General features: G+C 39.1%; 1 protein-coding gene and 1 pseudogene across 1 annotated transcript in view; one reads left to right on the top strand and one right to left on the bottom strand.

Moving 5' to 3' along the window:
* Window positions 1-13933, bottom strand: part of DCHS2 (dachsous cadherin-related 2) — a 335957-nt gene that overhangs the window by 169280 nt on the left and 152744 nt on the right. Inside the window, exon 2 of the mRNA XM_059923955.1 lies at window positions 10676-10867. Within this exon, the coding sequence (XP_059779938.1) occupies window positions 10676-10867 (192 nt within the window). The remainder of the gene's footprint in view (window positions 1-10675; window positions 10868-13933) is intronic.
* Window positions 2518-5533, top strand: LOC132366715 (kelch domain-containing protein 4-like; annotated as a pseudogene).

Consider the following 13933-nt stretch of genomic DNA (forward strand, 5'->3'; position numbering starts at 1 on the left):
CCCACTTGGGACACTATTGCTTTCATGAGTGAAGGGACATGATCAAATCTAAGTTTTAGAAAAAGATACCTGAGGTAGCAAAAAAAGGTGCATCATAAAAATAAACAAATAAAGAGGTTCCTTAGTCAAAAAGGAAACGGTGGATTAACCAAGTCAAATGGGTTCTCGGCTTCAGGACTTGTCACAGAACCTTCCCAAGGCACATTTCTATCGGGTGGGGTGAGTTCTGAGCTGTTCTCCACTCTTATTTACCACAGAACCCTCAGTGGAAGGAGCATCTCGGGAGGCAAGTATCCCACAGAGCACAGTGTGGTGAAAGCTAATCTAAGCTCACTTTCTCCATTCCATCAAGTGTTCACCTCCCAATCCTCTGAAACTGAACTTCTGTCCAGCTCCTCAAGACTGTCCTGATCATGCAACCTCTGAGAGACTCTGACCAGAACCACCCAGTAAGCTGCTTCCAGGTTCCTGGCCCTTAAAACTGCATGAGATATTAAATGCATATTATTTTAAGCTGCTAAATGTGGAAATAATTTGTTACACAGCAATAGGTAACTAATACACCTCATAAATTCTGTATATGAATATTTCTTAACTTTGTCTTATCCTTTCTCTTTCCATCAACAAGTTGTGGTTCACTTTGATATATTTAAATCATTTAGGTTTTAAAATTATGGTAAGAGACTCTTAACCAATCTACCTGAATCCCAATCCTCTCAAGAAGTGCTGTGAAAGTTAGGAGTATTTGGGGAAATCACCAGACTTGAAAGCATATGATATTGAAGGCAGGAGGGTTGTCTAGGACCAACAATGGATATGGAAAACTACCTGCTGTTTTGTCTATTTTGGCCATTGTCTACTCCCCATGCTCTCTGTTTTTGCCTCTGGGACTCCTGAATAGAATATTAATATCTATCCTTCATGTCTCTTAGCTTTTTCTGGGCTGTGCTTTCCTTTGCCAATGCATTCAAGTCTATAGTTCATAATTCAATGAGCAAAGGTGAAGGGAACTGAGGGTCCAGTTTGTTAAGGAAAAAAAAAATCAGTGAACCGTGGTGTCACCAAAGCCAAGAGAAACAGTGTCCAAAGAACAATTCCAAGTTCCTTGAGAAACCGAATAAAATGAAAATAAAGAAAGAACCCCAGGATGTGTCACAATGTAAATCATGTTCCTAAAAGCAGTTTTACTAGAGAGATGGGATGGGAAGAATGGATCAAAGAAAGACTGAAAACTGAGGAAACAGAGACAACTATTTTAAGTAGATTTGCTGTGAAAGATAGAAGAGGAAGAAAACAGTTTTCTCAAAAGGTACCTGAAATCAAAAGGAGGCTTTTTTTCAAAAGATGGACACTACTATTATTTTCTTTTAACATCTTTATTGGAGTATAATTGCTTTACAATGGTGTGTTAGTTTCTGCTGTATAACAAAGTGAATCAGCTATACATATACATATATCCCCATATCTCCTCCCTCTTGCATCTCCCTCCCACCCTCCCTATCCCACCACTCTAGGTGGACATAAAACACCGAGCTGATCTCCCTGTGCTATGCAGCTGCTTCCCACTAGCTATCTATTTTACATTTGGTAGTGTACATATGTCCATGCCACTCTCTCACTTCATCCCAGCTTACCCTTCCCCCTCCCCAGGACACTAGTATTATGCCCTGTAGGCTTATGGGAGATATTCAATCTAATTTGACAAAATCATTACAGAAGTGAGATCCTTAAGAAGGCTGGAATGGGGGGAGACTGAACATCAGAGAGATTTGCTTTCAATGCAAACAGAGACATCTCTACTAACAGGAAAGAGGGCAAATGATGTGAGCCAATAGCTGGCAGGAAGATAAGGACTTCTCTCTCAAGCAGGTATGTTATTTTTCTCCAGGCACATTCAGCTGCTTAGGTAAGTACAGAAAAGGCAGAGTCGGGTTTAGATAGGGCTGGGGTTTTATCTGGAAAGTTCTGTGGAGCAATGGAACTAAAGGGAGTTTGCAGCTGAATGACTTTAAAGACGGGTCAACAAACTAGTGGTCTTAACAGGAGATCACTCTATGGGAGTGGAGGTGCTATGTAAGTGGAGAGAAAGATGAGAATGCTTATCAGAATACAGCATGCTGGAAGTTAAGATTTCAGAGGTTGGAAACCAGAAAGACAAGGAATTGAGAGGTTCAGGGTGTTGGGTGGTCCGAAAAATGGACAGTGAAGTTTCCAGGAGGGAACAGTAATGGAGAGGAAGACTGAGTAAGATGTAAAGGTCCTTGGTGACAACAAGGTTTAGAATATGACAGCAGCAAAAAAGAGTGTCCATGGTGTGGTCAGACAATATGAACTTCAAATGGAATTGGTTCTGGAGAAAGGAGTAAAAATGATTTGGATGCTGCAGTGGGCAACAGGAGGGCACCCACCTCAGCACCTCGCTCCCGGCTTGTGATTAGCAGAATATGGACTGCTGCGCGAGAGAGCAAAGAGGAATCGGTATCCTCAGGGGAAGCCTGTTTTGATCAGGGCAAGAAGATGAAGAAGCAGTCAGACACCAGTCTGAGTGTGCAAGAGACTTTGCTAAATGATGGACCAGGAGTTCCAGAGGGCGTGGTAGAAGAGTATGGGAGGGTGGGTAGGAGATTGGTCCAAATTAAAGGATGAACAGAGCAGGACGGGGATGAGAATACAGATGATGGATGGCTGGGAGGCTTAAACTTCTAGAGGTAAGAATGAGGCAAAATGGCATTTAAGACATCTGGGAATTAATCCTGGTATTGTATTAAAGAATGGCAGACAAGCATTTCGAGATATGGTTAAGACAATTTAGCTAGAAAATGTGGACAACTGGGCAATGGTTTATTCCTGAAACTGGGGTAGCAGGGTTGTGATCAATGAAATATAAGAATAAGCACTTGAATTCTTTTTGGAAAATGAGATAACATAATCTATTAAAATTAAAATGAGCGTGCCCTATGTTTCAGTTATGTAGAGTAAATAAGTTCTGGAGACCTAATGTACAGCATGATGATTATAGTTAATAATACTGTACTGTATACTTGAATTTTGCTTAGAGTAGATCTTAAGTGTTCTCACCACTCACTATGTTTGATGATGGATATGTTAATTATCTTAATTGTGGTAATCATTTCACTATATGTACATATAATCAAAACAACATGCTGTACACTTTAAATATATACAATTTTAACTTATTAATTACACCTCAATAAAGCTGGGGGGGAAAGGAAAAAATTAGTCTGCCCTTTTACTTAGCAAGCTTGCTTCCAGAGATTTATTTGCATTATACACAAACTCTGCAGCATAACTTCAATAGCCAACATTTATCATGAATATATATAATGATGTCAATCTACTTTCTATATTGCTAGTCTGAAACAACCCTCCCCTAAGCCTAGAGTGGTGAGATAAGAGTTGAAATAGCTTTATCTCAGACACATATTTCAGCTACAGAGTTCAGGATGTCACCAAAAATAGAGATAGAATGTTAATAAACACACACACCAAAAAAGAAACATTCATTTACAGAAAATGAATAGTAAAAGGAAATAGGAGTTAGATATAAGCATGGAATAATTCAATTATTGTGAAAAATCACTTGACTTGCAGTGTAATCCAATTATTTATTTTCATCAGGTAATTTTATAGCATCCTCATGACTTCTATGTATGAGGTAAATAGCAGCAATTGCAGTAGCAAAAATAGACTATTTCAGAAGTAATTCAGATAGAATAGAAGTGATTGAGTTTTAAAAATATTGACAGTCATCACAAGGATAAATAGAGAAGAAGCCCAGAACATCTAGGTATTTTAATAAGAATTCTTCTATTGATAGATAAATATCTCTTAGCAACCAGCAGCAAATGGGTTCTCAGCAATTTTCTTCCAAAGAGTTCTCAGGACATATATTAGAAACAGAAAGGATCAGAGGAAAAACCATAGATTGTCAAGGTAATTCTGTACAGTTAAAGGCCTTTGTCAAGGTGCAGTTCATTGTTTTAATTCAATTCATTATGGCCTAGAATTCAACATCTTGGACCTAAAATATCTTGCCTGAGTTCATTAATTTTTCAGATTGGAGCTAGATTGCTTCTAGGGGACAGCCTACCAAGTCGTTATCAACCTTCATATCTTCATCTTTACTAACCTTTTTGATTAGGAACATGCGTTGTGAGTAGACATTGCATAGAGTAATGATGACAGATGAAGACTTCACCCTGTAGAAATGCACAGTTCATCACAGAAGGAATTTACAAAGATTACGCTGATAGCAAAATAAACCCTGCACACTGGATCACACACACACACACACACACACACACACACAAGTTGCTTGCTCTCATACATTCTGACGCAAACACTAGGGACACTGGAGGCAGTTTCAGGTCCAAACAAGGTGAAGATTAGGAAGCTGTTAAAACCCTATGGTTTGGGGCTGTTCTAAAATTTATCTTTAAAAATACATCACCAGGTCTGCCCCCAAGAGGACCTGCCTCCAGGCTGGCTGAGTGTGCAGCTCCCTTCTGGGGCCCCCGCCACCAGGAACCCTCATGATGGGCAAGAAGGAGAAGACAGCGGCCAGTATGGAGAAGAAGTTGTCCAAGTGCTGGGGAAGGAGGAGACCCTGAGGTTCTGATAGCCCATTTCTAAATGTTAGATGCTAAAAAGACTCAGACAATAGAAACACTGTGATTCCCCCACTCACCAATGTTGAATGTGTCATTCTCTGCTCATTCTGAGAAAGATGAATTGATCCTATCACTACACAAATCTTTGGGTCCTGCATTTGGCACCCAAGACCTGGGAGCCAGTCAAATCATCAAGAGGTCCTTTAGGTTAAAGCAGGTATCAGACGGTAGCCTGGAAGACACAGCTAATTCTTCTTGGTGGTTTCCACAACAGTACAAGGGATTACATCCAGGACAATGACAAGTATGCCTTTAACCTGGGCACATTCACATGGAGTAAGCTGTCACCATGAGGGACGGGGCCACACCCAGGCTGGGCTGCCAAAGATCCATCACTCCCCAGGGGACCATATTCATTTGTGGAGGCTACTGGAAAAGTTCAACAAAAGCGGACAAACACACCCTGCATTCAAATAAACTCCAACTAAAGCCTGAGGAAGGAAGAAAAGGAAAATGGGTGTGGACTCAGAGTACCCATTGGGGAATAGAGCTCACTCCAAGAGCTGGCGTTTAGGCAGGTGTGGTTCTGGATCATCAGACACTGCTCCTTGGGGGTGTCTGTGATGAGGAATGGGAAGAGAGCCTGAAGGGCAATGATTTTGATTAACTGTACTTCTATGACAGCTGAGTCAGAGAAGAGAAAACGTAAGTGAGACCAAAAAAAAGTGAAACCCAAAGGTGATAACAAGCAGGGATGTGGGAAAACCGGCAACCAGGAGCCCCTGGAGGGGGTTAAAGTGGCAGATGCTGAAGATGGGACCATGATCACCATTGAACAAGAGCCCTCCACCACAGGCGACAGGAAGGAGGAAGAGAGTTCAGACAAAGCCAGTGGCCTCTGATGGAGCCAAGTCCTCATTCCAAAATCATACTGGTCCAAAAGCACAGGCTGCTCTACGTTTATGGGGCTTGTTTGAAGCAGGTGACTTCCAGTTCATCCCCAATGACTTGTACTGCCTTGATTTCTACAAGATGGAAGAATGGAAGACTTTGGTGAGATGGATCCAAAAACAAAGAGCATCTGCAGGAGGTAAACTTGGAGAATGATGGAGATGAGTTAAAAGACTCAGAAGGAAGAGATAAAGATGAGGAAGGTGATGACCAAAGAGGAAAGTGGGGAGGAGGGTGAAGAGGAGGAGCACATTGGTGGCGCCTGACCAACAGTATGTGGACTCTGCCCAGGACTGAGCAGTACTGAGTGAAGTTTTCTTGGGACGCCGGGGCCTGACACAAAGGAGAAGAAAGTGCTGAGAGTAGCCCATACCATGACCCAAACTTTCTTTGATGATTTAAGATGCTACTCTGGGCCAGAAATTAAACTGAGTAGTGAATTCCCTGCATACGACTGAGTGTTATTTCCAAGAAATTGGAGTGAAACAAGGTGGCTGCAAAGATTTTCTTTTGTATAGTCTGATGCGTACCAGGGTTCAGGTCAGCCCTTTGCCATCCTCTCTGGAAAGACTGCACCAGGGCAGTGCATTGGCTGCATCTCCCTTTTCTGTATCCTGATGCTTTGACATACAGGGCCTTGCTTGTCCTGGAGGGACTGGCAGGGGGTCAGGTGAGAATGCTTTTCCAATGTAAACCAACACTCCCAACCACTTCCTTTATTGGCTCTCACACTCTGGGCCACTATTCACCTGCCTTAATCACCCCACAGCCAGGTACCAGATAACTAGAGACAGCCTTTATGCCCCAGGCCACTGAAACTATTCTATCTAGCCAGTCTTAAGCCTGCTTATTCTGCCTCTTCCATTCCTTCCCTTGGAAACCACAATAAAGGCCCCTACCCAAAGTTTCCCTCTCCCCCTCTGCCTCCTGACTGACCCAGTGCTTCCCGTTGAGCACACACCATGTACACTCCCTCCCAGAATGTGGCATGCTCTTCTTCTTGGGATCTGTGAGTATAACAAACTGTTTTTTCAATGGCAGTTGTCTCCTTACTCATACCTGAATAATAATAAAATCTATATTAAAACCAGGAAGGGTGCAGACCAGTTCCCATCTCTAACAGAGCTGGGCTTAGGATATCACCTCAACAGGAGGATGAGACCTTGAATATGAAGTACCCACAGGAAGGATGTTTCTACTCTAACAAAACTGGAATATGTTGTACTTTGTTGGAGAATTTTCTATCTACAAAACAAGAAGTTTTTACAGAAGAATATTCTAAACATACAAACACTGTACAGAATATTCACGCACATCATCGTCTATAACAAAATACCATAGCGGGATGGCTTATAAACAACAGAAATTTGTTTCTCACAGTTCTGGAGGCTAGAAGTATGTGATCAGGGTGCCAGTATGGCTGGGTTCTGGTGAAGGTCACAACTTCTTGATGTGTCCTCAGATAGCTGAAGAGGTTAAGGAGCTCTCTGAGACTTCTTTCATGAGGGCACTCATTCCATTCCTGAGGGCTCCACCTTCATGACCTAATCATCTTCCTAAGGCCTCACCTCCTAATTTTATCACCTTGGGCTTTAGGATTTCAACATATGAATCTGAGGGGGACACAAACATTCAGACCATAGCAATCATGAACCTGAAGATTGTCTCTTCTTTGATTTCTAAAAAGTAGCAAAAGCTGCTACACTGTCTGTAAACACTTTCTCAGTTATCCTGAAAATAAAATACCTTTTAACTGGAGAAAAAAACATCTCCTTTGTTCAATCTGGGAAAGCTTTATGGAGGGATGGTGTGGTTAAAGATAAATTTGAATTTGCAATAGAGACTGGAGAGCTGAGAGGGAAAGAAGGTATTCTTCATAGAGTAAGTGTGTAGAGTAGGTTCAATATGGAAACAGAAAGAAATAAGGAGGTTTAAATTAAATATCTAGGTTGATTTTTCATTCCACTGCCAATGCTCCTAATTAATGCACTACTTTTTGGCAGTAAAAAATTTCTGGCATAAAGTGATCTTATTTCTATTAAGATAATTTCTACATATACTTTTATAAAATCATCCAAAGAAACCGACTAATTAGAAACAGATGTTCAACTACTGCAGTATTGGATTTAAACTGGTTATGGACTCCTTTTACAATTGTCTCAAAGTCTATTAAGAATATATTTCTGAAGCCTTGGGTAAATGTTTGTGTATGCATATATTGAGTTTTAAATAATCACATAGACTTAAATTAACCTAAACTCCTCTGTTTACTCTTGCTTTTGTTTCCTACTTCTTTTCTTACATTGAAGCAAAAATTCCTGAAACCACATAGAGAGGGGTTGTTAAATCTAACCAAATACATCATGGTAATTTTATTGAGTTAAATGACTTTATTTTCATGTTAGTTTCTACATGATTACTTGTAATAAATATATTTAGACTCATCTTTTCCCATCAATTCATGTCTTAAGTAGGTAGCTTCTCCCACTAATTTCAAGAGAGAAAGATTAGACCAGAAAGGCGTTAGCAGTACCAATCTACACAAGTAAGTAGTAGGCAGATAAAAAAAGAAATAAGGAAAGTCTCCAAAATAGACTAAGTGAAAAAAATGTGTAGAACAGTGCATAGAGAAGACTGCCTTTGCTGTAATGTAATAAAAGTTGAATAAGCTGTTTCTAAAATGTACTTGGAAATGTAAATGGTTAAGAACAACAAAGGCAATCTTGAAAATGAAGGACAAAGCTAAACAAATACATGATATCATGACCTATTATAAAGCTAAAGTAATTAAGAGAATATGCAATTAGTACAAAGGTAGACAAAGAGGTCAGAAATAGGGTGTCCAGAAATAGACACACACATATACAGTCATGTGATTCATGACAAAGGTGACACTACATCACAGTGAGGGAAGAGTGATCATTTCAGTAAATGGTGCTGAGTCAACTGAATATCCATATTGTGAAAAAATAAATGTTCCTCCCACTAGATTGAAATAATAAGTGTGAAAAGTAAAGCAATAAAATTTTTGGAGGAAAAAACAAGAGAATACCTTCATGTCCCCAAGTTAAACAAATACTTCTTAAAAGGACAGAAAAAGTATTAGCTGTAAAGGGAAACAAATGGATAAACTGAGTTTAATCAGAATTAAGAACTTCTGTTCCTCAAAAGACTCCACTAAGGGAGTGAAAAGGCAAGCCATAGAACTGGACAAGATAGATACATAAATATATCCAACAAAGGGCTTCCATTCCAAAAGTGTAAAGAATTCATACAAATCAATAACAAAGAGAAGCCAATAGTACAATAGAAAATGGGTAAAGAATTAGACACTTCACAAAACAAGTTATACAAATAGCCAATAAATATATGAAAAAGTTCTCAATTCATCAGTCATCGAAGAAACGCAAAGTAAAACTCTAATGTGATACACTACTTCGCAGGTACAGAACTGCTATAAGTAAAAAGACATTAAATACCAAATGTTGGGGAGGATGTACAACAACTGAAATTGGTGGGAGTATAAACTGGTACAACCATTTTGAAAAGTTGTTTGATTTTCTTATGACATAGCAATTCCATTCCTAAATATATACCCAATATAAATGCCTATATTTTTTCAATAAATTACATGTATGACACAGTTAATAGAAATGCTATGTGTCATAGCCTAAAATGGATTCCATCAATTACAAAACAGATTAAAAATTATTGTAAATTCACATAAAAGAATAATATAAACCAATGAGAATGAATGAACTATTGCTACACGCAACAGCAAGAATGATGCTCACAAATAATGTCCTGTAAAAGAAACAAAAAAAACACATACTGTATGAATTCATTCACTGAAAGCTTAAAAATAGGCAAATAATGTTTGGTATTAGAAGTCAATAATGATTATCCTTAAAGGGTGGGAGTGATGGTCACAGTAAGGGGCCGAGAGAGGGGCTTCCAGGGTACTGGTAATGTTTCTTCATCTGCTTCTATGTATGTTTTCATTCTGCAAAAATCCATTGAGCTGTACACTTATGATTTGTGCAATCTTCTGCATGCACTTTATACATTAGTTTAAAAGTTTACCCAAAAAAGACATAAAAGCCAAACTGAAGGTGTCCCCACTGATCCAAGATGGGTCAATTAATATGAACATCAGAAAGGATAAGGTCAGTAACATACAAAACATAACAAATATACAAAAAATACAAGAATTTATAACCAAACTAGGAAAAAAATCATCAGTAATGTTTGGAGATGGTAAACGCACCAACTCATTATTCTAAAAACTGATAAAGTGAAAGAATCAAGCATTATACTGCCTTTCCTGTATGAATTAGATTTCAGTGTAATCAAATAGTTGATGAGAGAACATTCTTCTTAATTGAAGAATTTCAGATAATAAATGCAAAAGGAAAGACAGAATTCAAAAATCACCCTACTGCAACCCTTAATGAAATAATGGTATGTGTCTGCTGATGTAATAAGAAGCACAGAGCACCACCTATATAAAGCCAAAACTAATCAGTCTCTGGCTCAAAATGCCAGTTTATAGGAACTACGATAAAAGAACATATTAAATGAATCCTAAGGATGTAATCAGCCACATTTAGAATATGGAAAATTTACAAGACAATTGATTGGATTTTTTCTATAATAAATACCGTAGGAGAAAAGGTAAGGGGGAGGAGTGGGGGACTAACTGTTACAGATTGAAATTTAAGGAATACAGCAATCAAATCCATTTGTGGACTTATTTGGATCTTGATTTAAACATGCCAACTATCTCAAGACATTTTCAGGTAATCCAGAAAATTTTAAATGGAATGGATATTAGATATTATTACAGAATTACTGTTAATGTACTATAGTTGTGTTTTTAAAAAGTCATCATCTGTTAGAGATATTATTGAATTATTTGCAGATGAAATGATATAATGTCTGGTATTTGCTTCCAAACATTCCAGCAAAGGAAAGAGGTAGGGATTTATGAAACAAGATTGGCCAGTTGTTGATTGATAATCCTTAGTATTCTCTAATACACACACAGTGGTTCACTTTTGAGTATGTTTAAAATTTCATAGATAAAGACTTACCCCATCCTTAGCTTTCACCAAGAGATCGTAGGTGGCTGGATCCCTTTCCCTGTCGATATCTTGAGAAACACAGATTTGCCCATCATGTGGGTCTATCTGGAATGCTTGAGGTGCTTCATAGCTTTGGAATCCAGCATAAAGAGAATATTCAACAAAGCCATAGAGTCCTGCATCTGCATCGGAGGCTTTTACCTGTGAGACAGGAGGTTGATCAGTGAGGAAAGAGAAATGCTAGCGTCATCTCTTAATGGATCATGAATCATTATCCTGATGTGCACAGCCAAGTAGCCTGCATAGCTATTCACAAAGTGTAGGCTTTGGTTTTCTCTCTCTCTTCTCTTACTTCTGCGACAACTCACCCTCACTCTCCTCCTCCCTTTGTGAGGTCTCCTTTTCAGTCTCCTTTTCTATTCCTTTACTTTCACGTGATCTCTGAAAGTGTGAGTTCCTTGGTCCATTTGCCTTCTTATTCCACTCACTACACCTAAGTGATCTCATCCAATCTCAAGTATTTAAATCCATATACTAACCACCTGATAACATACCTGTGGATTCCCACTCATACCCAAGCCCTTCAGGTGATGGGCTCAATGCTCACCCTCACCCTTTCAGAGCAACAAGGGAAGGACAAGGAAATCAGGCACAATTACTAGTAATCCAACCCAACTGACAGAATTCACCCTGGAGCATGAGATTTGAACTTCCCAAGCCAGATTTCCTTCCAGGGGTAATGCCCCCATCAGAGCCCCAACAGTCATGCAGACTGAACACTACACAGAGGTGCCCTGCCCAGTGGCTGCATGGGGGTGAAATCCAGCCAGTGCTCTGCTTGCCAACAGGTGCACTTACATGGAGCTGTAATGGCACAGAGGAAAGGGCACCTTTCTCTTTGGCCATAAATACCATTTATGTTAGCCATTGTCATATGCCTGGTAGGAAAGACGAAGCAAGTGGAATTATGAAGACACTTAACTGATTTATATTAACTATGGGAGTATACAGTGAGAAATACAACAGGCTATTTATAAAACTCAACATATTCTTGAGCTCATAGGCTTGGTATAATTCTTTTGATTTGCAACCCAATTAATAATAACAGCAAACATCTAAATAGAACTTACAATAAAAGAAGCACCTTAAGGGAAGATCGACCAAAAGAAGAAGGAGAAGGAGATGAGAAAGAAGAGGAGGTAGAGGAAGAAGGAGAAAGAAAAAAAAAGTAAAAGAACTATATGCTACAGAACAGGTACTATTCTAATTGCTAAACATACATTACATACTTATAACCTATAATGAATTCCATTTTACAGATGAAAAAAGTCAGGCTCAGGGAGCTAAATTAACATGCCAAAGATCACATAGCTATAAAGGGTCAAAACTACGATTCAAATCCAGGCAGTTGAACAGCAGACTACACGCTCCTAATGATCATGCTATCCTGCCTCTTGTGTCATCACTTGTCATATCATTTCATCCTTTATTTACTGAAAAAATACTCTCCAAATCCCCTGACCTTCCTTCAGGGAAAAAGTTGCTAGATCAGGTGTAACATCATTCCAAGTAACTCTTTACCTCATATGCAAGTGGCTTTCTCACCAGAATATCATTAACATGAAAAAAGGCAACTGACAGTGATGCCTGTGCTCTTGAGTCTTAGCTGAACCTTCTATTCCCCATGGCCAAATTCCAACTGAGTTCCAAACGGTAGAAAAATAAAGAGTGATGGCTACTGAAAATAAAAGAATTAAGCAGATCAATTCAGAGAGTTCAATGTCCAACTAACAGACATTCCATAAAAAGAGTACAGAGACAATGAAAGAAAGGAGCAGCTCTTGTTTGGTTCATAGGCCCTCAAAGCCACTACGATACGGGAGAAGGAGAGAGTGGAAGAGGCACTCTGGTTTTTAGCTTTCTCAGCTCAGAAGTTAGGTTCAGCTTACATGTCACTGGCCAGAGATAGTTACATGGCCCCAACCTAACTCAGAGGGAGACTGAGAAAAGTCAAGGATCTCATAGGCATTTGGTGAATACAGTCTCTGCCAAAAGTGTCACTTCATCTCTATAGGAAGACACACATATAAGATTATGTAAGTCACCAAGTGGCCTCTCTATGTAGTGAAATTTAAGCAAATGGAAAGTCATACCTTGAGAAGTCTCCCAGATGTTATCCTACTACAGGTTTCATTTTGGCAGTCCTACATATTTCTGTCAGGCTTCTTGGAGGGAGGTGAAATAGAAGACAATCAATCACCTACAATGCCTACTGTTCTCAATTAAATCTAGATTGAAAAAAAATCTACTTTTCATCAATACAATATACATGCAGAAGCTAAACCTTAATTATTATGCTGCCTAAATGAAACTCCATCCCAATAACATGTTCAACAAGCACAAGTTCTCAAGAAGCCTGCCCCTTCATCCTTCTATATCTTGAACATATAACTAGAATTTGACTTTGGGGGTTATCTGTGTAGCCTAGCTCAATCAGGGGCAAGTTTGCCCCCATGAAGACATCTGGCACTGTTTGGAGACAGCTTTGATTGTCACAACTGGGGAAAGGGTGTTACTGGCATCTAGTGAGTTGAAGCCAGAGATGCTGCTAAACCATGCAGAGAACAGACTCCACAACAAAGAATTATCTGGCCCCAAATATCAATAGCACTGAGGTTGAGAACCCCTGCACCTGACGAAATGCTTAACAACTGGCAATATTATTTCCCTCTTTAATTTTTTTCAGCTGATGACACAGCCTTTAAAATGTATCTTCACTCTCATCTATCGCATGTCCTTGGGCAAAATTATTCATCTTGTGCAACCAGCTAACATGTTTGTGAGTTATTCTTCTCATCAGATGGGCTGAACCAGGAAATCCACAAACTTCCCCACTACAAAGAGCTAAATTCCAAGTACATTTGGTCTACTCCATTCTGTCAGCTGTTAATTATTTAGTAGCCTCACGTTCCCAAAGACACCAAATATATCTTCTAAAACCATATGGTATTCTCAATAACTTTGGCTTGATTGGAAGATAAATACAATGACGTTTAAATTCTAAAACTTCATTCTCAGCCTGTAATAGGACATATTAACAAATAATGTGGCTTATATAAAACAAGTTTCCTTATTTCCACTTTGAAGAGCTTTTTTGTCATCTGGACTTTTGGCAAAGCAAAATGTATGGAGTCAAAATTAGGATAAGAGTACCGATCTCAATTTATGTTAGCAGTTCAGATCCTGAGTTTCAGAATCATGAAGTTA

The sequence above is a fragment of the Balaenoptera ricei genome, chromosome 5, assembly GCF_028023285.1.
Source record: "Balaenoptera ricei isolate mBalRic1 chromosome 5, mBalRic1.hap2, whole genome shotgun sequence".
In the NCBI taxonomy this organism is placed as follows: Eukaryota; Metazoa; Chordata; class Mammalia; order Artiodactyla; family Balaenopteridae; genus Balaenoptera; species Balaenoptera ricei.